Source organism: Mobula hypostoma, chromosome 8, assembly GCF_963921235.1.
Source record: "Mobula hypostoma chromosome 8, sMobHyp1.1, whole genome shotgun sequence".
Taxonomy (NCBI): Eukaryota; Metazoa; Chordata; class Chondrichthyes; order Myliobatiformes; family Myliobatidae; genus Mobula; species Mobula hypostoma.
In genome coordinates, this window is record NC_086104.1 from 75,622,558 (window position 1) to 75,649,540 (window position 26,983).

Genomic DNA, 26,983 nt, shown 5'->3' on the forward strand with positions numbered 1-26,983 from the left:
ACCGCAATTTTCCTGTGATACACAATGAACATTAAGCTTATGAGTAATAATGATTGTTCAAGCTATGCTTCCTAAACTCTTATTATTTAAGACAAATGACCACACGGGTGTCTCCCTTAAGCATCATCTTTGTTTTTTTGTTGAGATTCTCATCCAAGAACTGTTAATAAGATTGATTTTTTTTCTTGAAGAATAATTCCATTGTGGTTTGAATAGAGTTCATACAGAAAATTACAGGGGTAAACACTACAGTTACATTTTCAGATTGATTGTGTTTCCAATAAACATAGTTTCAAGCTAAAAACACTTGTAATATTAAATAATTTGTTAATTGTTATTGTTGGATGTTATTGTTCAATTGTTCTAATCTGTCTGTATTTAAATGACGGCCTTTCTACATCTGATTTCTTAATTTGCAATTTTGATTTTTTTTTTACAATTTAGGTTGTGGTGAACATCTGGTACGAACTATGTTGGCCAGGGAATGTTCAGTGGCTCTACAGGCTGAAGATGCCCACCAAGCCTTATTGGAGACTATGCAAAAGAAATTTGTTCGTAAGCCCTCTTTCCACTTCTTTCTAATGCAGTAGAGATTGCCTGCCCTTTATATTCTCCCTTTCTTTTAATATTCCATTCTCCCTGTCCTTTAATATTCCTATCCAGTCTTATGTGATCTTCTGCTTTATCCTTTTCTCACTAAGGTATTTAATATTTGATAAACAAGGATTGAAGGGAGTTATAGAAATGGGGATGGAATAAAAATTTTGAACAATTGAGTTTGAAGAAAGGAAATGTTGATGATGAAAAGTTTGGTTTAAAATTATACTAGTATTAGAAAGAATGGTCTTTTGATTGAAGTATTTTCAATAAAATTAAACTTGCAAGATAGCCCTTGAAAATGTGAAGCTAGAGAATTAATGTAAACATGGTTTTGGCCACACTGAAATTGAGGTAACAAGGAAGAAGGAAAGTAGCTGAAACAAAACACTAAGAAGATATAGGCAAGATCTATGCAGAGGGAGAAAGACAGGGATAATTGATATCTGTTTAAATATGAACTCTGTTTCTTTCCACGAAAGTATATTCAGGGACATTCCACTGTTAGTAGCAGAGATATGTGTAATATTGCAGCAACTTGAAAAGCTTTTTGCATTTTACATCAAGATTAATATCAATAATGTGTTCAGGAGGTAACTGGCGTATTTCTAGAAGAATATAAAATCTTTAAGACTTTACATTTGTGATTTGTTGATAAAGTATTAAAGTTGACAGGCAGGCCTGTTATAATGTTTGTTACTGTCCATGCATCATCAAGATGACGATGACTCAGATTATTTCTCAATAGTGAGGTTTCATTCTGGTTTCACCGATTGGCAACATATTTTTTTCTCTGCAAACGTGGTTAGCCATGAGCAAAACTATTTCGCCTCATTGCCCAGCAGCCTTCCTCAGAACACTAAAGTTAATTGTTAAAATTTGCAGTAGGAATGGATGTGGCTATTGTCACACAAACGGAAAAAACATGCTGCTTATTACAGTGCTATCTAGCCTGGTTAATACCAGGGTTGTATTCAGCTTTGTACACTTGCTAAGAAGTAATATTTATAGCTAAAGACTAACGTTAATGGATTTTGCTTTCCAACCACTGGCAGGAAATTTCTGCTCATTCACTATGGAATATCAAACAATTTGTCAAATTAGAGCTAATGGAGAGTGAAAGAAAGGTGGTGGTGAAGTAAAGGTGGGTGTTGTCATTCTGAAACTGATACTATTTCTTCCAATGTTGCTACTGAGGTTCTTGTGGATGAATAGACTACTCTGGATCTGAAGTTATTAATTTTTCTGATGAGAGCTATTTCAGTACTGTAAAGCATTGGAAACCTAACTGGAACAATAATCTGCTGGAGGAACTGAGCAGGATGAACAGCAATAGTGTGAGAAAATAAAACTTTGTTTCTGGTCGTAACCTTGCATCAGGACTGAATCTTTGCAAACTTCTAAGAAAAATAGAGGTGCTGCCATACTTTCTTCGTAATGGTACTTACGTGCCGGACCCAAGACAGATCCTCAGAAATGATAATCACAATTTAATTGCTGACCTCTGATATGGTGATGAGAACTAGCTCAAGGACATCCAGTTTCCTCCTGAAGCCAAAAATCATCTCCTTGGTCTTGCTGACACTGAGTGAAAGGTTGTTGTTGCAGCAAACATCAGCCAGATTTTCAGACTCTCTCCTACATACTGATTCATCACCACTTTGATTCAACCGACTGTGATGTCATCAGCAAACTTAAATATGGCATTGGAGCTGTGCTTTGCCTCACAATCATAAGAATAAAATGAGCAGAGCAGATGGCTAAGTACACAGCCTTGTGCCCCTATACTGATGGAGATTGTGAAGGAGATGTTTTTGCCTATCCAAACTGACTGGGGTCTGCAAGTGAGAATTTACTTGGAGATTAAAACCACAGAGTGAGAAGTTGCTTAGTTTGGTAGACTTAAGACAGTGATAGCATTGTACAACATAGAAATAGGTCCTTCGACCTACAGCAACAATGTGAACTTTCTGCCCATCTATAGTAATCACATTTGCTGCATTAAAACCATTTTTCTATACTTGGGGAAAAAATTAAGAATATCTAAACAAATTACTTTTTTGGCAAAATTGCCACCTAGTTTGCTTGGCTACATGATGCAAACTTTGTGACATCAGGTCTCTTGGCTGCATAAGAGCTTTTGCTGTTGTATCTGTTAAATACTGGTCCTTGGCACCACAGTCTGGGTGAATATTAATTTTTAACACCAAATGTTGAACTCCTCAGATTGCTGATGTTATTTGGCAAGGTGTGAGCAAAGAGCAGGGAGGAATAATCGCCAGAGGTTTGCTAATTTTTGTTATCCAACAAACAAAATAAATCAGTACTTTTTATCACCATATCATTTAGTTTGTTAGATAACAAAAATTAGCAAACCTCTGGTGGTTAAAATAATTAAAATAAATCAGTACTTTTTATCACCATATCATTTAAATTGATTCAGAAGCTTGCAATCCATGCTCAGGAATGTCACAAAATGTTACTTATTTGGGCCATTTGCTTTTGTTTTATTGCTAGCTAATGTGCAATTATTAATTCCTCTTTTATAACTTCTCTGCCTTGCACTGCATTGCTGCTGCAAGACAACAAATTTTGCAGCATATATCAGTAATAATAAACCTGATTTTAATTCTGATTCTGACATATGTGCAAGAGGGCTATGTTGCATTGGAAACATTTCCATGTGCTTTTTTCTGAAACTATTTCACTTAACTCAAGTTTGAAAGGCATCTTCTTTGGAAAATTTTTGATTCTTCTTACCTGTTTCACTTCAAAGTCATCCGTAGATGGAAAACAGATTGAATTGTGCATAATATGGTAAATTTGCAAATTATTAATAATATTTTAGATAATAATCCAGCACAATGAATTGCTATTGCAATTCACCATAGAGGTTTATTAGATAATTAATATTGTAATTTATTAGCAGTTTTAAGCCTTTTGAGGCCGATAATTAGTTAACTTGCATTTAGAACTATTCAGCAGTGAAGAATAAATAATAAATGGGTTTAGAGATCTCCCTTGCATACACATAATCTATTTAGTTTTGCTGGTTTATTTAAATAAAATTGAAAATGTAATTATAATTCTTTAGCACTAAGTGGTAGAGTTGTAAATTGCATTTATAAACAGATTTCAATATAATAGAGATGGAATCAATTAGAATCCGCACTTGTTGATTTTGATAAAATTTTCTTCACTAAAGTATTTCAAATATCCCATATTTTATAACTGCCTTTCTGTGCACAAGTTTTGCTTCATGGTCAAGATCTGAAGGGTTGCATGCCAGCAGAGTATTTCATAAAATGCAGGTGCATTTTTACATGTCACTTTTTATAATTGGCTGGGGAGATCAAAGATGCACAGTGACTTTTTACTGTCTTCCTGTAAAGAGGTGCCATCCAGCAAATGAACAGGCTGTTAGCAGACCTGCAAGAATACTTGGCAGGACAGTAGATGTAGCCAGAAGGCAAGAAAGCAGCTTAGTTACATTTGTCCTGCGAGCAACTGATTGTAGCTCTTGCTGTCGGCAGCCAGCATCCTGTTTACAATTTAGATCTGAATCTCTGTGGGACTTCTGGGCCCCTAGCCAAATTGGGAATGCCTGGCATGGTCATTCAGAGCTCTTTAAGCAGCAGGTGACAGACAAACTGATGGCAGATGTTTTTTGCTTGTGTAGCTTAAAAGCAGTATGCAACAAAGATATATTACTAAATTTGGGCAAGTGGGGTGGAAGGTACTCTTAGGAGGCACAGGGAAAGGGCGATGAAGAGCGTAAATATTTTTATTTAATAGGTTTGAGATTTGGTTGTCTGTGGGGATGGCGAAATATTTCGAAATCTGATAGACATAAAATAGTACTTTCCAAATCCAAGTTTATTGTATACTTAGTTAGAGGTACGTTTTTTTTCAAAACTCTTAATTTTTTTTTTCTAAATTTATCTCATGAATAAGGACTCCCAATAGTAAATCGCAAGGTCAAGTTTAAGGACTCCCAATAGTAAATTGCAGCAGAGGACACATATCAGAGTTTTATTTTGCTAAATGATGGCAATGAACAGGATTGCACTTTTCAATTTAAATTAAGGTTAATAATCTGACTTTGAATTTAGTTACAGTAAAAACATGTGAATGGTTGCATATTATTATTTGTTGTGAAGTACTTCTGTATAAAACACAAACTTCTAAATCTGTTTTACTCTTTGCTAATCTTATTAATTTGTTTATTTTCCTTTACCTCTCCCAAGCATAAACTCTTATCATTCTCAAACCAAGAAACCTTCATAACATGTTCCATTTGTTCCAATTTGATGCAAAAGCAGGATTAAAATCAAAGAATATAATATTGGAACAAACATGAATGCTATCTTATATAATATCATATTTGGAGATTCATTTTATTTTTATTGGTCTTCTGGAATGATTAGAAATTAATCACAGATTTATGTCTGCAATGCAGCTTTGCTGCGTGGTTCTGTGTTTTGACTGAACAGCTGTTTATCCCGAGTGTAATGGATGGATGAATGTCATTATGAGTTAGCTTGAGAATTGTTATTGGTGCCAGTTAAATTCAGGCTTGTGTTTAATAGCTCAATATCCTGAAACAAAATTAAAGGCACCGAAGTACCTAAAGAGAAAAGAAAGTAGCTGATTACATGTACTTACATACAAACTATTCCCAATGCTTTGAGTAGCAGGGTAGTTTGAAGGGTGGCAAAGTATTCAGTTATTCAGGGCAGGTGTAGCAGTTTATCATGTTGCAGAAGCATATTTGAATTATTACGACAACAGACGAACTTCAGGGCAATAATCCTTGCTTAATGAATAAAAAGTGAATAAATTGTAACCAGTGATTTCATGATTAACAGCGGTATTCACTTGGAAGCATGTGCAACTGCACCCTCTTTTACTATCAAACACTCCCCCTACTCCTTCGCCACACAATTCAGAAAAAACAATTCATTTACACTAGAAATTAAGTATTTTTCCTTTGTCAGTTCCTCACTCATATTTGTCATCACTTTTCAGCATGTGAGGGTTAGAAGCTCTTGTGTTAATACTTAGAATGGACTTTGACAATGACCAAATAGGAAACATTTATTATGAATCCTGAAGTGAGCTTTAATCATGGCCAAAGGGGAAGAACAAAGGTTCTATTTTGAGAAAAAGCTTAAGAGGATTGCATTGTTTCTTCACATTGTGACAGTTCTCAATATGCATTCTTCCACTTTAATGTTTCTGGATATTTCCAGGGAGCCTCTAGTGCCATTTGGTAATGCAAATTAAACCACAATTCATTACTGTATTTAGGAACGTAAAAACCAAATTATATAATCATTCAATTTCAAATGGACACAACAAAGCGGAGAAAGGGCTATTAATTTTGTCTGTAAATTCAACATACTGTTTATATCAGAATGTAGCAATAAAGGTTCCCACTGTCAGTTCAGTCAAACCTTAATGGGTAAGGATTTAATTGTTGACGTGTCTAAATAAACTAGGGTTTCTCAACCAGGATTCCGCGAGAGGTCACTAGAGGTTATATGAGAGATCATGATTTTTTTAAAAATCGTCTTTTAAGCTTAGCACATTGCGCAAGTTAGCACTCACAGTGGCGGGCAGTGATCAAGCAGCCCCATTCGCAGTCTCGTTAGAGATCTCTCAGCCCAGTATGGCGGTAGGCAGTTGGACTGCTCATTCTCAGTTTTTGATGCAAAATAGGGGAGCCCATTGATAATTGGTAAGGGCTGTATTGTTCGAAGAGGAGAAGGTAGGCTGATGGTGAGTAATGTATTGCACGGGGGGAGAACGGTAGGCTGATAATTGGTGAGTGCTATATTGCTCGGAGGGGTGGACAATAGGCTGACTAAGAGCGTGAAGTGCATTGTGCAAGCATTGAAGGAATTTGCCCAACTTTGGCTGTGATGTCAACCTCTCCCTCCTGATGAAATTTACTAACCTGCCCCTGGACAAGTACTGAATTTCTAAAAGAAGAGTATCCTGCCATTCATAGGAAAGCAATGAACATTTTGCTGCAGTTTTCAACTTCTTACATGTGTGAGCAAGCTTTTTTTTGTTTAACAAGCATCAAGAACAAGGATAGAAATCATCTCATTTCAGTTGAAGGTAAAATCTTTGTGTGTTCATCTCAAGTTTGATTCAAAATTAAATATTTGTGCAGCAAAAAACAAGCACAGGTTTCACATGCTAGGCCTATATTTAAGCCTGATCATGACACTTAGTAAGAAAATATTTTTTCAAAAGTCTTGTATTAAATTGTGCCTCAGGCTATAATTTTATTCAAATTGCTTTGGCTTATGGTTTTTAGTAACCTTACTGTTCAATATTGTCAGTAAATTTTCATGTTGTAAATAGCATTAGTTAAAATCAACTTACAACCTTTATTTAAATTAAATCCACCAAACCTACTTCTAGAAAAATTAAATCCCATTTTGGCTTAAGCCAGTTATTTAACAGAAACTTATTATGTTTGCCTAGTGTGTTTTTAAAATTTATGAAAGGGAAGGAAAAAGATTAATTTCAAGAAAGGTAAGCTAAGCTTAACTACCTGTTTTTTCTCGAAAGTTTAGCTTAAAATTTACATTCTACTTAAAGGAGATTTGACAAGTATTTTTGGATTATCATATCTACAACTTACTGATCATGCTAATGTACCGTGAGCTGTAGATATAATAATTTTTACACAGGGGTTCCCTGAGACCTGAAAATTGTTTTGAGGGTTCCTTCAAGGCAAAAGCGGTGGAGAAAGGCTGAAATAAACTGTTGTTCTTCATCAACATAATGAAGTAAAGTTCTTATTAATCTTTCCCTAGTCTTCTTTGGTATGGTTTTGCTGTTAGAGTATTTGTACAGATTTGTCAGATTGCAGGAGATCTATAGAAAATACCTAGATAACTAATTGCCAGAAACATTTGCAGTGTCTTCTGCCTTTCAACTCTTTCTACTTAAAGTCTGTGATTGAACCTTATACCTAAAATTCTTGTGTGGCACAATTCTCTTATTCTAATGTGTGCTGTATCTGTCTTCATATTAAACAACAGTGAATATTGTATCCAGAAGTACACTAACAACCTCCTGGTAGATTTCAGCAGGATTATGTGAGGGATACAAGTCCTGCCCTGAGACTGACAGTATTAGGTACCTCTAGTTCAGATTGTCAAAGGAGACAAACACCAACTGTTTAAAATAATTTGCCTAGTTCAAATGACAGACGATTGCATTTATCTCCCCTTTGTCGAAATGCAATTAAGAGGAATCAAGATGAAAGTCTAAAAAACTGAAAATGGCAGTTATCTGAAGTAAAAATAGAAAATACTGAAAACAAGTCAAGCAGCATCTATATAAAAAAAATGCAGTTCCAAGCTGAAAATCTTTTGTCTCTTTTCAAGTCCAGGAAGATATGTGATCCAAGGTGAGATAGCCAATTGGATAGAAAGTTGGCTTGAGAATAGGAGACAGAGTTGTGGTAGGGTGTTGTTTTTTTCAGACTGGAAACCTGTGACCAGCAGTGTGCCACAGGGATCAATGTTGTTTTGCTGTTGTAAATTTGTGGATGAGACCAAAATTGGTGGTATGGTGGATAGTAAACATGGTTATCTAAAATTACAATGGAATTTTGATCAATTGAGCCAGTGGGTCAAGGAATGGCAGGTGGTGGTTAATTCCAATAAGTAAGAGGTGTGGCATTTCAGTAAAACAAGCCAGGGCAGGATTAGCATGGTAAATGGTAGGGATTGAAGGAGTGTTATAGAAGAGAGACCAAGGGTGCAGATACATCGTTCTTTGAAAGTAGACACACAGGTAGACAGGATGGTGAAGATGGCATTTGGCATGCTTACCTTCATCGGTCAGAGTATTGAGTACAGGAGTTTGAACATCATGGTACAATTGTACAAGCCATTGGTAAGACCATATTTGGTGTACTTTGTGTAGTTCTGGTTACCTGCTGTAAAAGGGGTGCAAAAAAAGATTTGCAAGCATATTACCAGAACTGCAAGGCTTAGATCATAAGAAGAAGCTGGATTGGCTGAAACATTTTGCCCTGGAGTGTAGGAAGCTGAGGATGACTTTATATTGGTTTATAAACTCTTTCTGTCCACTCTCCTTTGTATACCATAAGTGACAAAGTATAAGTTAGTAGTATTGCCAGTTTTCCCTTCAATTTTGTTGTAGTTAACACAAGATTTCCATGTAAATGTTTCACTTTGTATACCAACTGAAATAAAGTACCATTTCAGCTAATATGTCTAATAATTTTGTATTTTCATCACATTCATACAAGGAAACTAATTAATGATGCTATAAGGAAATGGCAGTCAAGTAATGAGATTGATTGGATATTTTTACTAAGACCTGCATAGTCACGATGGGCAAAATAACCATTTTTTTTCCAATACCGTTTTCTACCAACTTTTCAGTAGGAAAAATAAGCTGCAGATTTCTTTCTTAATAATTTTAGGGTTACTACTTACACGGTAAAGGTATCTAGGGCAATTCACATAACCTAAGATATCCTATTCCCACTGGGTTTCCAACCCAGTTTTCAGACAGAGAAAGATCAAAGTTATTGCATTGAAATGTCATCTGACACTTGCACTTTTGAATTGAATTGACTTTGTTACTTACATCCTTCATATACATGATGAGTAAAAATCTTTACATTACCTCTCCATCTAAATGTGCAATGTGAAATTTATAGTAATTTGTAATAAATACTATGTACAACAGGACAGTCAGTATTACATAGAAATACAATTTTATCAACATGAATTAATCAGTTTGAGGCCTGTTGGAAGAAGCTGTCCCGGAGCCTGCTGGTCCTGGCTTTTATGCTGCAATACCGTTTCCTGGATGGTAGCAGCTGGAACAGTTTGTGGTTGGGAGGACTCAAGTCCCCAAGGATTCGTGAGGTCCTCTTTACACACCTGTCTTTGTTAATGTCCTGAATAGTGGGAAGTTCACATCTACAGATGGGCTGGGCTGTTCACACCACTCTCTGCAGAGTCCTGCAGTTAAGGGAAATATAGCTCCCTTACCAGGCAGTGATGCAGCAAGTCAGGATGCTCTCAATTGTGCCCCTGTAGAAAGTTCATAGGATTTGCAGACCCATAACAAACTTCTTCAACCGTGCGAGGTAAAAGAAATGCTGTTGTTTTTCACCATACAGCCAGTATGTACAGACCTCGTGAGATCCTCAGTGATGTGTATGCTGAGGAACTTAAAGCTGTTCACTCTCTCAACCCCAGATCCATTGATGTCAATAGGGGTTAGCCTGTCTCCATTCCTCCTGTAGTCCACAACCAGCTCCTTTGTTTTTGTGACATTGAGGGAGAGGTTGTTTTCTTGACACCACTGTGTCAGGGTGATGACTTCTCTGTAGGCTGCCTCATTATTATTTGAGATTAGACCAATTAATATAGTATTTGAGTATCTTCTGGAGGTTGCCATGAAATTTGTAAGTTATTGATGAAATTCTGTGAACCTTATTGTTGCCTTTGATTTTAAAGAAGTTGTTAACTGGATAAAAGAAGGGCAAATATAAATAAAGATGAAATAGCGTCAAGAGACAATGCCTTTTTTGGTGGTGGTTAATACCTTAGATTTAAAGAAAAGTGGTGAAGCAAGTTACTGTGTCTGATATTTCATCTCTTCCACTTGTACGAAGTTGAAATGGCAGGTGCGCTGACGCACCCAAGGTTAATGGTAATTAATTCAACTCAATCACAGTGTCAATCTTCATAATCCATTTTAGCCAACAAATTTTAAGACACTTATTCATTTTATGACAAAAATGTTTTCACACAGTAACTAAATTAGCTAATAAAAGTAAAGAATGGTTGTTGATGATACTTAGATATTTTGCAAATATGATTCTGAGAAACAGCTGTGTTTCCATTTTGACTTTCGTCATTTTTTAGAGTTATGGCTTCGTTGTGGCTAATTGCTTTCATGATAAGGGTGATATTCATCAATGTCCAGTCATACAGATGGATCTGTAGTAGCATCATGATCGGTGGGAAGACAGCTGTTGATCATTCTGCCAGATGCTGCAAGTAATGTTACGTACTTGGGTGGTCTTTTTTATATACTGTGGTGCTTTTGAAAGATATATTCTTTGAAAAATTAACAATAATTTGGTCCGGCATATTTCTCAGTTGGCTGAAGAGAGGTGTATAAACAAGTCACTTTCTGTTTTTTGTTTCATTTTCTTTTCAGAGCTAGTGAAAAGATGCAGCTAAGATTGTCAGCATAGCTTTTGGCAAGATTACATCTCTAACACTTCTAATCTCTGGAATTTCTAGAAGTATTTTGAAGAAATTAGTTTTCTTTCTCGCATCAAAACTGTGAAAGTTTACATTCTGTGTTTATAACGTTTTTTTTCTTGGGTCAACCAAAATGTATGCTTAGGATTTAGGGTCTTTGGTGGTCCTGGGAATCAACCTTGCACCCATTTGTAGAATGTTGACCTTTGATGGTTCTGATAGTTTGCCTCTATGGGGAATAAATACAATTTTGAAGTGGTAAGTCCTTTGAAATTTAAAATTGGAGTTATTTTAAGTTCTATTTGTTCAGCTGCAGTAATTTTTTGGGTTCTTTATAGGTTCACCATTCCTAGCCCGTGAAGACTCTGTACTTGGTGGAGTGATCGTTCTCCGTTGTTGCAGATGTTCAATAGAATCCGAGTCATCATTGAATACACAAGCTCTTCTAGGTAAACAACATTTCAAATATGATTGCTATTGCTGAATGAGGATATGTCAGTTACAGGTAGCTGATTGTAAGCAGCATGAACTAGTAAGGAATCTATTAGTCTCCTAATACTCTGCTTAATTCAGAAGTGATTTCAGAAGTTTTGATGTCTATTTTTATCAGATTCTTAGTTTTTTAAAAATCGACAACAGGAAGTTTATATTATGCAACAATTGAACAATGATGACTTTCATTTTACATTATTTCCAGCAACATAATAAAATGTATCAAGGTAATTCACAGATTTATGGTTTAAGCAAAATTTTATAGTCAATGTACTAGGAAATATTTAGAAATGCCTCTGAGAGATAAGTTAAAGAGATGGGTTTTAAAGGGGAAAAGAGACAAAGAAAGACATGGTCACTACCCATGGGGTAATTTGAAATTGGGGATATACCAGAGAACAGATTTAGTCATTTTTCTTCCCAGCTTGGCCATAAGTTTATTTTTTTTCCAGAATGAACATATATCTTTAAGAAAAACACATTTGTTCTTACTGATTTTATTTTGATATTACTGAAGAGATAATATTTTTTGATCCCTTATGCAGCATGCACAGGTGTATTCTATTGGTCAAGTAAATCTAGAGGACAGCAATAATAAAACGTTGTTTCATTCCAAAGCAGCATTGTAGTCACTAGGAATGTTATTGCTCTAGAATTAAATTTGGACTTCCAAAATTCTGTACAAAATAGTGATACGTATTTGAGTTTGCTGCACTGAAGGAGAAGAATAATCAGCAGGCATGTAAGCGCTGGTTTCTCATATACATGCTTCCAAGTTCTCCTTGCAGCAGTTCCCAGTTGGATGTTCTGGGGACACTCTGGAAAAATGGAATCAAATATTTACTTTCTTCCTCTACCCTAACCCAAGCCTTTAAAAGTAGGTTGTTATATCAAAGGTTATCTATTAATTGTTAAAATGATATTGTTCTAGTGTTAGCATATAGATAGAAACTACTTATTTTACCAAAAGAATATAGAAAAGAGTTGTTGAGATAATTTTCCTTGAATAGCAAACACTGAAATTCTTGCTGAAAATTAAAACAGATGAGAAATTAGGAAAATAATGAACATACAGTGCCGATAAAAAGTATTCACCCCGTTGGAAGTTTTCATGCAACACACACAAAATGCTGGTGGAATGCAGCAGGCCAGGCAGCATCTGTAGGAAGAAGTACAGTCGATGTTTCGGGCCGAAGCCCTTTGTCAGGACTAACTGAAAGAAGAGATAGTAAGAGATTTGAAAGTGGGAGGGGGAGGGGGAGATCTAAAATGATAGGAGAAGACAGGAGGGGGAGGGATAGAGCTAGGAACTGGAAAGTTGATTGGCAAAAGGGATACAAGGCTGGAGAAGGGAGAGGATCATGGGACGGGAGGCCTAGGGAGAAAGAAAGGGGGAGGAGAGCACCAGAGGAAGATGGAGAGCAGGCAAGGAGTTATTGTGAGAGGGACAGAGAGAGAAAAAAGGAAAAAATAATAAATAAATCAATCAATAAATAAGGGATGTGGTAAGAAGGGGAGGAGGGGCATTAATGGAAGTTAGAGAAGTCAATGTTCATGCCATCAGGTTGGAGGCTACCCAGACGGAATACAAGGTATTGTTCCTCCAACCTGTGTGGCTTCATCTCGACAGTAGAGGAGGCCATGGATAGACATATCAGAATGGGAGTGGGATGTGGAATTAAAATGTGTGGCCACAGGGAGATCCTGCTTTCTCTGGCAGACAGAGCTTAGGCGTTCAGTGAAACGGTTCCCAGTCTGCGTTGGGTCTCGCCAATATATAGAAGGCCGCACCAGGAGCACTAGACGCAGTATATCACACCAGCCGACTCACAGGTGAAGCGTGAGTTTTCATGTTTTATTGTTTTACAACATTGAATCACAGTGAATTTAATTTGGGTCTTTTAACACTGATTAACAGAAGAAGACTCTTTTGTGTCAAAGTGAAAACAAATCTCTACAAAGTGATCCAAATTAATTGATTGCATAAGTATTTACCCCCTTCAAGTCAGTATTTAGTAGACACCTTTGGCAGCAATTACGGCCTTGAGCCTGTGTGGATAGGACTTTATCAGCTTTGCACATCTGGATACTGCAATTTTTTCCCCATTCTTCTTTACAAGACTTCCAGCTGACTTCAGAGTCTCCCACCTGCCTTCCAGCAAACTGTAGCTGAGATGTCATGTTAATTTTTTTCCAACAGTGGCTTTCTCTTTGCTATTGTCTCATACAGCTGCGAATGGTGAAACACCAGGGCAACAGTTGTATGTGCAGTCTCTCCTATCTCAGCCACTGAAGCTTGTAACTTCCAGAGCTGTCATAGGTCTCTTGGTGGCCTCCATCACTAGTCCCCTGCTTGCACGGTCACTCAGTTTTTGATGATGGCCTGCTCTCGACAAATTTACAGCTGTGTCATTCTTTCCATTTCTTGATGATTGACTTAACTGTACTCCAAGGGATATTCAGTGACTTGGAAATTTTCTTGTATCTATTTTCTGATTTGTGCTTCTCAATAATCTTTTTGCGGAGTTGCTTGGAGTGTTCTTTTGTCTTCATGGTGTAGTTTTTGCAATACCAGCTGCAGAATTTGTGGCCAATATGGAAACAATGTACACCAGATGTCAAAGAATGGAAGAGAAGCTGCTCAGCTAGCAGCCAACCTACCAGCAGTTGGACCTTCTAGATGCATATGTATTTTTGCTACAATCAATTGAAACACCTTGACTGCACAAGGTCTCCAAAACCAGATCTCCATTTAACTAATTATGTGACTTCCAGAACCAATTAGCTGTACCAGTGATGATTTGGGGTTTCATATTAAAGAAGCGTGAAGACTTTTGGCATCAATTATTTTTTGTTTTATACCTATAATTAATTTAGATCAGTTTGTAGATATTTGTTTTCCCTTTGACACGAGTGATTCAATATTGTCAAACAATAAAAAATGAAAACTTCTGGGGTGGGGGTCGGTTAAATATTTTTTATAGGCACTGTAATTAGCTTTAATTACTATGCACATTTTGTGTACTAAATTTGATTAGTTTTTCAACAAACCTTCCTTCATAGCAAAATTTAGATTTATGTCAGATAAATGGAATGAACTAGTTTTGTAATAACAAGTAAACTGAATTTGAAATTCCTGTTACCTTGTTGAAAATTAACTGCTTTTTGTTTGGTGGTATATGTGATCTGAATAAATGCTTCTGTAATTTGTATTTGATTTTGCTTGGATTATATTTGAAACTCTTTTCAATACAGTTGAGTTTTTATGGAGTCACACCACTGAGAGTATGTGTGTTGGGTACATGTCGACACAAGATGGAAAAGCTAAGGTAAATTTAAATGTGTACAAAACTTGAACCCAAGTACCTTTCTTGTATACATTTTTAACACATATAAAAAAATGCAAGCAGTCTTGCTTTTTTGTGTCCTTAGTACTTTTTACAGATGCTTATTCAAGATGTTTTTTCAGAAATCACACACAGCTGTGAGGAGAATGTCTTTTCCAATTAATAAAGATCATGTGTTGGCTGACTTAAAATTCATGTGGGATTTCACAGAAATCTATATTTTTCAGTAGCTTTGAAGTGTAGAACATCCCTTGAAGATTGTTTTCTATTTCCAAATCATAAATTGTTCAGAAGTCCAAATTTTCAACGATGGTGCTTCTTTGAGTTTTTTTCAAGATATAACCTTTTCACATTTCCATCTGCCATCTACCACAAAGCAACAAATTGGAGACTTTTTGTGTAGTCTTTAAATATGCAGGGTATTGTTCAAAAAGTCAGAACCTTGATTTAAATTAGAACTTAACAGTTTTATCCTATGTATGAACTGTGGCTCAATAGTAGAGGTGACAGTGGGATGTTAAAGGTTGTCTGGTAGGTTGGCTGCTAGCTGAGCAGCTTCTCTTCCATCCTTTGACATCTGGTGTACATTGTTTCCATATTGGCCACAAATTCTGCAGCTGGTATTGTAAAATCCTGACAGACGCAGCTGCTCTTCTCACTTGAATTTTAAATTATGCTTTTGACCTTCCTTTACAAGACTAATCCCTCACCAGCCCCACTTTGAATCTGTGGCCGCAAATGTTTTTCAACAAGTAACTGCCAACACTAGGGATGAGGATGGGTTGGTAGCTAATAAGTTTGATCAAAAGATAATCTCTCAATAAGACCAAGATGTTAGTATTTGCCATTTTGAATTAGGTTTAATAACACAACTTTATCTAAAGTAAATGAGATAAACCAAGATATAAGATTGTGTTTTGGGAAGATTGTTTTATTTTTATCCACTTCATTTGCTACTATTTTGCTGGGGGAAAAGTATAGCCTGATTAATTATTCAAAAAATTATTTTTTTCTGAGGTGGAACTACATAGAACTTCTATTTATCAAATCTGGAATAATTGTCTTTTCTTAAATAACAAAACACCTCAGTGAAATAGTTCACTATTGAGCTATCTTTCTTATTTGTACAGCTGAAGAATGATGATCTTATTCAGCTGTTTAGACAGATTTTGCATATCATTGTTTTACCAACTTTTGATCTGCCTTAAAAGTTTAAAATCTGATACACAATTTTTCATGAAAAAATGCCTTTTGTTTGTATTCAGTTATCATTTAGCAAAGTAGGAAAATAGATAATATCTTTGCAAGTATTTTTGTTGCTTGTGAATTAAATCTTGCTTTATTGTAATCGAGTATTTCTTTACATATTATTTTGAAAAGCATATTTTGTTTTAGAAAATTCTCCATTATTTCCATTCATTAAATTAATCTGCAATTATTCATCGTAAAAATCTTCATGTCAGTTTGTCAAATCAAATCTACATGAAAAAAGTTCTTAAATTGTTTCAAATTTTGATATATTTGCATCAAATAATGAAGAGTATAATCTAAGATGCATTTTCATGACTCTATGAAGTAGTCATTTAATTTTTGATTGTCCCCATATACTTGCTCAGCCATTTCTGTCTAGGTGAATAAAATTTATAATCACTGTATATAATGATAAAGAGAAAATCAATTGGTGTCATTGTATTTTGAGAAGATTGTTTTATTTTTAGCCACGGTTGACTTCTGTTATCGTGGACAAAAGTCTCACCTAATCAAGTCTAAGACTGCTTTCTCTAATTGATGCTGAAGGTCGAACAGCACATAACTTCTTTTTACTAGATCTGGAACCTTTATCTTCTCTTCAATGAGAGAATATGTTTGTGTGAGAAATAGTACATAAATAGAAGTATAATTAAATGATATAAAACTATTTTATGGTTGCTTCCTTGATTCTACTAAAACCAGATGAAATATCAGCACATTTAAATGGAAATTGGGAATACTTTTTGGGTAGCATATCCAGATAGTTTTAGATTACTGAGCCAAGTTTTGTTTTAAGAGAAGTGTTTTACAGTTGCTGCCAAATTTTAAACTATTTAAATAGTATAAGAAACTCAAGATATTCATATTTCCTGCCAGGTCAAGGAACAAAGTAGGGATGCAAAATAGCATACCTGACAGAGCATCCCAAGATAATTTCTCAATACCAGGCACTTCCAAGTATACTATGGTCCTTCATTACAGAGCTCAAATGGTTATTTTTCATCAATGGATCTAAACAATGAGTATTAGTTTGAATCCAGCTTCTAATTTATGCTTTCTTGAATAGGTGTAATATTTGGAAAATCTGTAGACCAATATCCTATTACTCTGTAAAACTTACTATTGCTCCAGTATAATCGGTTTGGTAATCTAAACCTCTGAATTTCTGTGCATTACTTTAGCAAACTTGCTTGTAAATATCCTTGTTTGTAATAGAATCAAGATATTCATAGTGATTGGCACATCATTTTTAACAAGTTAATGATTTTTAAAGCCTATAAGCTATATTTTCTAAATATGCAAGTTCATGTATTGCCTTTTATGGTCTTAACTATATTCGAGGCTCATTGATCTGATCTGCATTGACTTTACATATTCAACATATGTAAACTTCGAACTAGCTGTAGCTCTTTGGACAGCAATGGTTGACATTATCAGACAACAGCAGGCATTAATTCTGTCTTTCTTCTAATCACCAGTGAAGACCAGTATATCACTAAGCATTAAAAGTGAATTTTTTCACATTATGATACACTCTAATTAAAATAAGCTGCTTTGCAGACTCTGTTGGAATCCTGAGGGTTTGTTAAATTATCTTGTTTTTCTTTTATGCCCCAAAGTAATCTTGGAAAGTATTTTTGCTTTTGACTATACTGCAATTGACATGAATGCTAATACACTATAAATGCAGCAATTCAGAAAAATCAATGTCTTGATGACCTAAGTGGTGTTTTTGTAAATATTGTAGGAGTGGCTAGAGAGAAGCTGAGTGTTTTTATTTTTAAATAAAATATTAAGAGATCAAATTAAAAGCAGTATCAATGAAAGATGTTTAAAATCAACTTATTATAATTCTTTTCTATGATTAGAATAGTTGCTATAAGATTGTGGTCTGTTTAAAGCAGATGTTATTTTCCGGTTAGCTACTCAAGTTCGCAATTGTAATTCAAGTTGTAAACTGATTTAATGTATTTTCATGTGTGTAGCCTGATACTGTGTATAAGACCATAAGATAAAGGAGCAGAACTAAGCCATTTGGCCCATTGAGTCTGCTCCTCCATTTCATCATGGCTGTTCCATTTTTCCGCTCAGCCCCAATCTCCTGCCTTCCCCCTGTATCCCTTCCTACCCTGACTAATCAAGAATCTATCAAACTCTGCCTAAATGTACATTCAGACTTGGCGTCCATAGCTGCCTGTGGCAAAGAATTCCATTGATTCACCACTCTCTGGCTAACGAAGTTCCTCCGTATTTCCATAAAAAGATGCCCCAGTATTCTGAGGTTGTGATCTTGGACTCTCCCACCATAGGAAACATCCTTTCCACATCCACTCTATCAAGGCCTTTCTCCATTTGATAGGTTTCAATGAGGTCACCCCTCAATCTTCTGAATTCCAGTGAATACAAGCCCAGAGTCATCAAAACCTCTTCATATGACAAGCCAATCAATCCTGGAATCATTTTTTGTGAAACTCCTTTGAATCCTCTCCATTTTCAGAATGTCCTTTCTAAGGGGTCCAAAACTGTTTCCAGTACTCCAAGTGAGGCCTCACCAGTGCATTATAAAGTCTCAACATTACATCCTCGCTTTTATATTTTAGTTCTCTTGAAATGATTGCTAACAATGCATTTGCCTTCTTCACCACAGACTCGACCTGAAAATTAATCTTTAGGAAATCGTGCACAATGACTGCCAAGTCCCTTTGCACCTGAGTTTTTTTTTGTATTTTCTCTCCCATTTAGAAAATAGGCTACCTTTTGATTTTTTTTTCTACCAAAGTGCATGACTAAACACTTCCCGACACTATATTCTATCTGCAATTTCTTTGCCCGTTCTCCTAATCTGTCCAAGTCCTCTGTAGCCTCTCTACTTCTTCAAAACTACCTGCCCCTCTGCCTATCTTCATATGGTCCACAAAATTTGCACCAAAACCATCAATTCAGTCATCCAAATGGTTGATATGGTGTTCAGTTCTGGTCACCTCACAGCAGGAAGGATATGGGTACTCTAGAGAGAGTGCGCAGATTTACAAAAATGTTGCCTGGATTGGAGAGCATGCCTTATGAGAATAGATTGAGTGAACTTGGCCTTTTCTCCTTAGGGTGACAGAGGATGAGAGGTGACCTGACAGAGGTGTATAAGATGATGAGAGGCATTGATGGTGTGGATGCCAGGGGCTTTTTCCCAGGGCTGAAATGGCTAACATGTGGGGGCATAGTTTTAAGATGCATGGAAGTAGGTAGAATCAGAGGTATGTTTCTCACAGAGAGAGTGGTTAGTGTGTGGAATGCACTGCCAACAACAGTGGTAGAGGTGGATACAATAGGGTCTTTTAAGGGACTCTTAGGTAGGTACATGGAGCTTAGAAAAATAGAGGGCTATGCAGTAGGTTACATGGTGGGCACAACATTGTGGGCTGAAGGACTTGCAATGTGCTGTAGATTTCTATGTTCTATGTTAAATAAAAGGAATTAGTGCCAACACAGTCTGCTGTGGAACACCACTAGTCACTGGCAACCAGCCAGAAAAGGCTCTCTTTATTCTAACTCTTTGCCTTCTGCCAATCAGCCACTGCTTTATCCATGTTAGCATCTTTCCTGTCATACCATGTGCTCTTAACTTGTTAAAGCAGCCTCATGTGTGGCACCTTGTCAAAGGCCTTCTGAATAAGTACACAACATCAACTAATTTTGTCTGTTCAACTAGTTATTTCTTCGAAGAATTCCAACAGATTTGTCGGGCAATATTTTCCCTTGAGGAAATGTTGCTGACTATGGTCTATTTTATCATGTGCTTCCACATCCTTACAATCGACTCCAAATTCTTCTCAACCACTGAGGTCAGACTATCTGGCCTATAATTTACTTTCTTCTGCCTCTCTCCCTTATTCAAGAGTAGAGTGACATTTGCAGTTTTCCAGTCGACTTGTGCTGGTTAATGGTAGTTTTTTTGGCTGACGTCTGTTGTCTTGATCAGTGATGATAAAAAGTTCTTTTTGTGGTGCAGGGAAATGGCTAGAAATATTATTGCCATTGTCAAAATACACTAACAGACCAATGCAGGAACAAAGCAAAAGCTATTTTCTACAGCTGAAGATTACACTTTACATATGTTCTTCCAATGTTTTCTCCTTTGTTCTTTTACTAGCTGAAGACAATTGGAATTGTGGTAAAATTAAAACTAACTCTTTGAAGAGTAGTGCATTATACAATAACCAAGTTTACACATGAGATTTGTCAGTTAATTCATAAGTTGTAATTATGTTCATGAACCGAGTCTTGTGCCTTTCAGCAGTACATGTGGGTAGGATTATTTCAGTTTTTTAAGGTAAACCACAGATGCAAAATACTGAGTAATTACTTTCCTTCTTTCACCCCCTCCACTCAAACTACAAATCCACAGAGACTGGACTGTAGAGAAGATGCATCTTCCCAAATTCCCCAGATACTACTAGTGTCCCAGCAGATTTAGGAGACAAATATGACTGTTCAAGGCAGACATTTGAAAAAGTCATGTTGATTCTACTTAATTGTATTATGATTTATATTGTGACTGACTAAAACTCAGTTACATGGAATCTGTGACTGAGAAATATAAAATTACTTATTTACCCAGCAACCCTGGAGAATGAATCCAAGATCTCAGTCTCCTGACAATACATTTTAAACTTCTTCAACACAAAGATATCAAATGATTAACTACAGTTTCAATTGTTACAATCACCCACTTAACTTTAACATTTGCAATGTAGCCAAGTAAATTTACAGAATTACATATTTATAATGGCAACACATTCCAACTAGCAGAACTCCTTGAATGTTCCAAAAACCAATTTAAACTCCAGTATATCCCCCTTTTGTTACAGTGTTGAAGGATGGCTCCATGATTCTACATCCAGAAGGTTAAGTGAAAAAACTGATCTGTTCTGAATTGTACCTTGAGTGGCAGGGATACACCTTTAACAATGTTGTAATTGTAGGAACATCCATCTTTTGCCTTTCCTTATATAATTTCAGTGGGACAGTAATGTCCCACACTCAATTATTGTTTTCACTAGCCACAAAGTATCAGTTGGAAGTTAAATTGTGAATTGATTTTATTTCCTTAAGACGGATTCTCATTTTAGTTCATTGAAAATTATGCTATCCATAATTTTATAACTGTTTCCTAAAAGAGAAATTGTGTTTCACAAATTTGTTAGTGTTGGGTTTCAGGTGCATAATGAATAATGGGGAATGAGTTGAAGCTGTGCATTTGGATTTCCAAAGAACGTTAAGTAAACTGCCCATAAGAGATGATAACAAAACCTAAACCAGGGGCCCCCAACCTTTTTTGCACCGTGGACCGGTTTATTATTGACAATATTCTTGCAGACCGGCCAACTGGTTGCGGGGAGGGGGCGGGTAGGGTTGCCAGCAGACAAGAGTAACCGTCAAATACATTGTTTACCCTGAGAAGACTACAATTACCATGAAGCCTTGCGCGGGCACCTGTGTGCGCATGCGTGTACGTGCCAATTTTTTTTTCTACAGATCGTTTTTGGCAATTCTGTTTGCGGGGAATCACGACCAGAATATAGATCAGTCAACTATAAGTCACTTTTTAGTGGCTAATACACTCAATTTCATTTCTAAAAGGGTTTACCTAACGAATTTAATATTAAACACAGCGCATATTTTCCTCGCATGAATATAGTGATAAGTCAATTACTGTACAAGTCACTTATAAGTCAATAGCATCATTACATTTTAAGTAACGTTTCACTATTAAACACACAGCACATATTTTCCCCGTATGAACATATAAAATCATTGAAACAGACCAATATTGCTGAATCAGTGAGAGCCCTGGGCTTGTTTCCCTGTAACAACATGGTGCCATTGAGGGGTGATGGGAGACAGCGATACTCGAAGGAGGTTCCTTATGTCCAGTCTATTCCTTAATTTAGTTTTCATTGCATTCATTGCAGAAATATGTTGGGAATGGAAGCAACGTTTTCAGTGCTTTTGTGGCTATCTCAGGATATTTAGCCTTTGATCCAGAATGCCGGCTGAGATGTTATGTCAAATGTACTTTTCATCCCATCGTCATTTGCAAACTCGAGGAGTTGATCTTCTTCCCGCACTGACATCGATGAAATGTGCGTAACGACCTCACGTGCGTTCAGGCTAAACAGTGGGCATGACAGGGAACGAGGAAAGGTGCAGCTGACTCATATCGCCAAATCATATTGTTTCCTTGTGGCCCGGTAGCACATGCTTTGCAGCCCAGTGGTTGGGGACCGCTGACCTAAAGCATTGATGGCATTTAGCATGGATGGAGGATTAGATAACTAGTAAAAGAACGGGTCATTTTATGTTGCTATAGCTGCATCTGTATTTCGTATATAATGACACCCAGATTCTTCTGTAACTAGCAATTGATATGATTTTGGGCCTCACTGTATACAACTAGAATTGGTTTATTAATGTCACATGTATAAAGCTTGTCTTGCTTACTTTTCTTATAGTTTATTACACAGTGCTTTGAGGTAGTATAAGGGTAAAGTAATAACTACAGAGAAAGTCCAAATGCGGGTAGACAATAACGTGCAAGATAATGAGATGGATGGTGAGGTCGAGAGTCAGTCTATTTTGTACTAAGGAGCTATTCAACAGCAGGATAGTAGCTGTCCTTGAGGCATATGGTACAGGCTTTTAGGCTTTTGTATCTTCTGCCTTATGGGACAGAAGTTTGGGGAGAGTGGGGTCTTTGATCATGCTGACTGCTTTTCTGAGGCAGCGAGAAGTGTAGACAGAGTCCATGGAGAGGAGACTTGTTTCTATGATGCACTCAGCTGTATCTGCTATGTGAGCTTTCTTGGGCATGGCATTTACATGGTTGAACCAGGACAGGCTATTCATGATGTTCATGTTCACTCCTAGGAACTATGTGACAACGAAGATGGAGAGGCAGAGACTACTCTAGCCATTTTTATTGATGGCACAGAGTCAAACAGAAATATTCTGTAAAAGGAGAGAGCCACATTAGCAATAGGCAAAATGTTCACTTGTTGAGAATAAAATGTAGAAATCAGAGATTATCTGTTTTGTTAAACATTATATAAAAGCAGAATACTATAGAGGCCAAAGGTTACTACTGTGCAGTTGAATCTAGGTGTTCATGGAAAACAGCAACTTGGCATGCATCTAAGAATAATTAATAAGGAAGTGGAAGTTTTGGTATTTGTAGAAAAGGAAATGGAATACAAGGAGGAAAGTATTTTTTATAATCATATAGGAGTAATATACTTGCATTAGGAACAGTTGAAAAGTGATTTGCTGAATTAATTGTTTGATTGAAGGGTTTATTTTGTGAGGAGATTAGGCCATTGTTCTTAATCTCATCATATATCATGTCAAACCTATCCACTTACTGAATCTTTTAAAATTCTGGGAAGGCTTGACAGGATAGATGCTGAGAGTATTTTGCTACCTTGTAGGGTATTTAGAATTAAGGGCTCTACCTATTTAAAATGCAGGTGAGGATTATTTTCTTTTTAGAGGATGATGAATCTTTGGAATTTTCTTCAGAGTTTTGTAGTCATTGCATATTTCAGAAACTAAGATGAAATTTTGATCTGAGCCGAGTAGAGGATTCTGAGGATTAAGCATTGAGGCCATGATCTTAATGGATAGTGAAGCAGGATCGAGTTTGTAGAAAAGGTGGATCATAGTGCTGAAGATGAGGTAGCTAGTTTATAGAGGCAATATGTAGTGAGGAGAGGCTGTTGATAGGGCAAATTTGTAGTCAAAGGATGAGCTACAAAGTAAAAGGCGGACAAAATTGAAAAGATTGAGTACAGGTACTGTATTTGAATGCGTGCAGTATATGGAATAAGGTAGATGAACTTGCAGCATAGTTGGCTGAAGGAGATTATAGCTGGGAGCTTAATATCCAAGGATACACACTGTATCAAAAGGACAGGCAGGAAGGCAGTGGGGTCGGAAGGTGTTGTATCTTTGTGGGTAGAGCTAAGGAATTGCAAGGGTCAAAAGACCCTGATGTGAGTTGTATACAGAGCCCCAAACAGTAGTAAGGGTGTGGCCTACAAATTACAATGGGAGCTAGAAAATGCCTGCCAAAAGGGCAATGTTACAATAGTCATGGGAGATATCAATATGCAGGTAGATAGGGAGAATCAGGTTGGCAGTGGATTCCAGGAGGAGGAGTTTCTAGAGTGCCTACAAGATGGCTTTTTAGAGCAGCTCATAGTTGAGCCCACTAGAGGAGCAGCTATTCTGGATCGGGTGTTGTGCAATGAACCAGAACTGATTAGAGACCTTAAGGTAAAGAAACCCTTAGAGGCAAGTGATCATAATATGATCGAATTCACCCAGAAATTTGAGGAGGAGAAACTGAAGTCAGATGTATCAGTATTGCAGTGGAGTAAAGGGAATTACAAAGGCAGAAGAGAGTACTCAGTCAGAATTGATTGGAAAAGAAAACTGGCAGGGATGATGGCAGAGCAGCAGTGGCTGGAATTTCTTGGAGCAATTTGGAAGGCACAGGATACTGTATATTCATCCCAAAAAGGATTAGATTAGATTAAGAAGTATTCTAAAAGGAAAGATGACACAATTGTGGCTAACAAGAGAAATCAAAGCCAACATAAACGCTAAAGGGAGTGCATAATAGAGAGTAAAAATTAGTGGGAAGTTACAGGATTAATAAGCTTTTAAAAACCAACAGAAGGCAACTAAAAAACATTAAGAAGGTAAAGATGGAATATGAAAGTAAGCTAGCCAATAATATTTTTTTTATACTTTATTGTCACCAAACAATTGATACTAGAACATACAATCATCACAGCGATACTTGATTCTGTTCTTCGTGCTCCCTGGAGTAAAGATAGTAAATATTAAAAATTTAAATTATAAATCATAAATAGAAAAGGGAAAGTAAGGTAGTGCAAAACAACCAAGAGGCAGGTCCGGATAGTTGGAGGGTATGGCCCAGATCCAGGTCAGGATTTGTTCAATATTAAAGAGGATATCAAAAGTTTCTTCAGATACACAAAGTATAAAAGAAGCATGAGTGGATATCGGACCACTGGAAAATGATGCTGGAGAGATAATGAGGGACAACGAAACAGCAGACAAACTGAATAAGTATTATGCACCAGTCTTCTCTGTGGAAGACACTAGCAGTATGGTGGAAGTTCCAGGTGTCAGGGATCATGAAGTGTGAAAAGTTACTATAACTAGAGAGAAGATTCTTGAGAAATGAAAGATTTGAAGGTAGACCTGGACCAGAAGCACTTAGCCAGATTAGGAGAATGGGCAAAGATACTACAGATGGAATACAGTGTTGGGAAGTGTATGGTCATGCACTTTGGTAGAAGAAATGAAAGGATTGACTATTTTCTAGTTTACATGGAGAAACATACCCTCGGGGTCCTCCGAGAAGGAGGGAGAATGATGGACCCAATCGGACAGATACAGTTCATTACAGGGAACGACTACGACCAAGAGCTAGGATAAGAGGCTCTGAGTGTCCAGTGTGTTGGTGTGGGAGAGCGTTTTCCAGCATTAAAGGTTTACGAGTCCACCAAGCAAATTTGAAGTGCTATTCCATCCCAGTGGATGGAGATGAGATTTCTTCACCAAGCACAGATGATGTGGTCTTTTCAACCACTGATTCACAAGCCACAGCAATTCGCTCTGGAGAGCGTCATCATACTCCAGGTCAGATGAGAGATAACCCAGGTCAGGTTTCAGACCATAGTACCCAGGTAGATTCTTCGCTTGATGGCGGTGGTGAGGAGGTAGAGAAGAAGAGGAAGGTCAAGTGGCCAGCAATGGCAGATGAGAAGGCTTGGCATGTATCTGATGAGGATATCAGTATGATGTTGGAGAACACTCTCAGGGGAACATCAAAGAGAAAGTTGTGGAAGTGATGGGCGATATGATTTACGATGTTGGAAAGTACAGGTTTGGTTGAGTTGAAGAAAACAAAGCCTACACAGCAACCAAGCAGGCGCCAGAAGGAGATTAGTAGGTTGAGGAGAGAGCTTAGATCGTTGAGACGGAGGCAGAAGGTAGCAAGTGAGGATGACAAGCCAGGGCTTTCTGATCTCCGAGAGCATTTTCGAATAAAGTTAGCATCACTCCGTCATGCAGAGTCACAACGTAAAAAGAGAAAGAAGAGAGCGAAGGCAAGGAAGTCGTTCTTTGAGAACCCTCATGAGTTCACAAAGAAACTGTTTGAACAAAGTAAGAGCGGGCAGCTTAACATCTCTCAACAAGAACTTGAGGATCACCTAGCAAGCACTTACTCTAACGAACAGCAGGAGGCTCCTTTGCTTGACATTTCAGGGCTTGTGAAGCCTACCAGGCCAGGAGTGAAGTTCGATCTGTCAGAACCCAAACTGGCAGAAGTCGAACGGTTCATCAGAAAGGCAAGGTCAGGCTCAGTGCCAGGACCTAATGGAGTGCCGTATAAGGTGTTCAAGAAGTGTGAACAGCTGAGGAAATACTTGTGGAGATTGTTAAAGGTGGTGTGAAGACAAGGTGTTGTTCCTTTGTCATGGAGTGAGGCTGAAGGAGTATACATCCCGAAGGAAGAGAATTCTTCTACTTTGAATTAGTTCCGGCCAATTTCACTCCTGAATGTAGAGGGGAAGATTATGTTTGGCATTCTGGTAGAAAGAATATCTTCATTTGGTGATTGAAAATGGATTAGTAAATACATCTGTACAGAAGGCAGGAATACCAGGCTTCCCAGGATGCCTTGAACATTCTAGTATGATATGGCATACCATCCAGGAGTCAAAAAGGTTGAGAAGAAATCTGGCTGTAGTTTGGCTTGATCTGGCAAATGCGTATGCTTCTGTTCCCCATGTCCTGATTGAGTTTGCGATGGAATTCCTATGGATTCCTGCGAAGGTGAGGAACTTTGTTATGCAGTACTACAACGATTTCCGGATGAGGTTTTCCACTCAGCAGTTTACAACTAGGTGGCAGAGCTTGGAT

General features: G+C 37.1%; 1 protein-coding gene across 2 annotated transcripts in view; it reads left to right on the forward strand.

Moving 5' to 3' along the window:
* The window catches only part of tasp1 (taspase, threonine aspartase, 1), a 144,390-nt gene that overhangs the window by 107,996 nt on the left and 9,411 nt on the right, over window positions 1-26,983 (forward strand). Inside the window, exons 10-12 of one of the 2 annotated variants that reach the window (XM_063056140.1) lie at window positions 445-555; window positions 11,219-11,329; window positions 14,628-14,701. In XM_063056140.1, the coding sequence (XP_062912210.1) occupies window positions 445-555; window positions 11,219-11,329; window positions 14,628-14,701 (296 nt within the window). The remainder of the gene's footprint in view (window positions 1-444; window positions 556-11,218; window positions 11,330-14,627; window positions 14,702-26,983) is intronic. The other variant, XM_063056141.1, reaches the window with a different exon arrangement.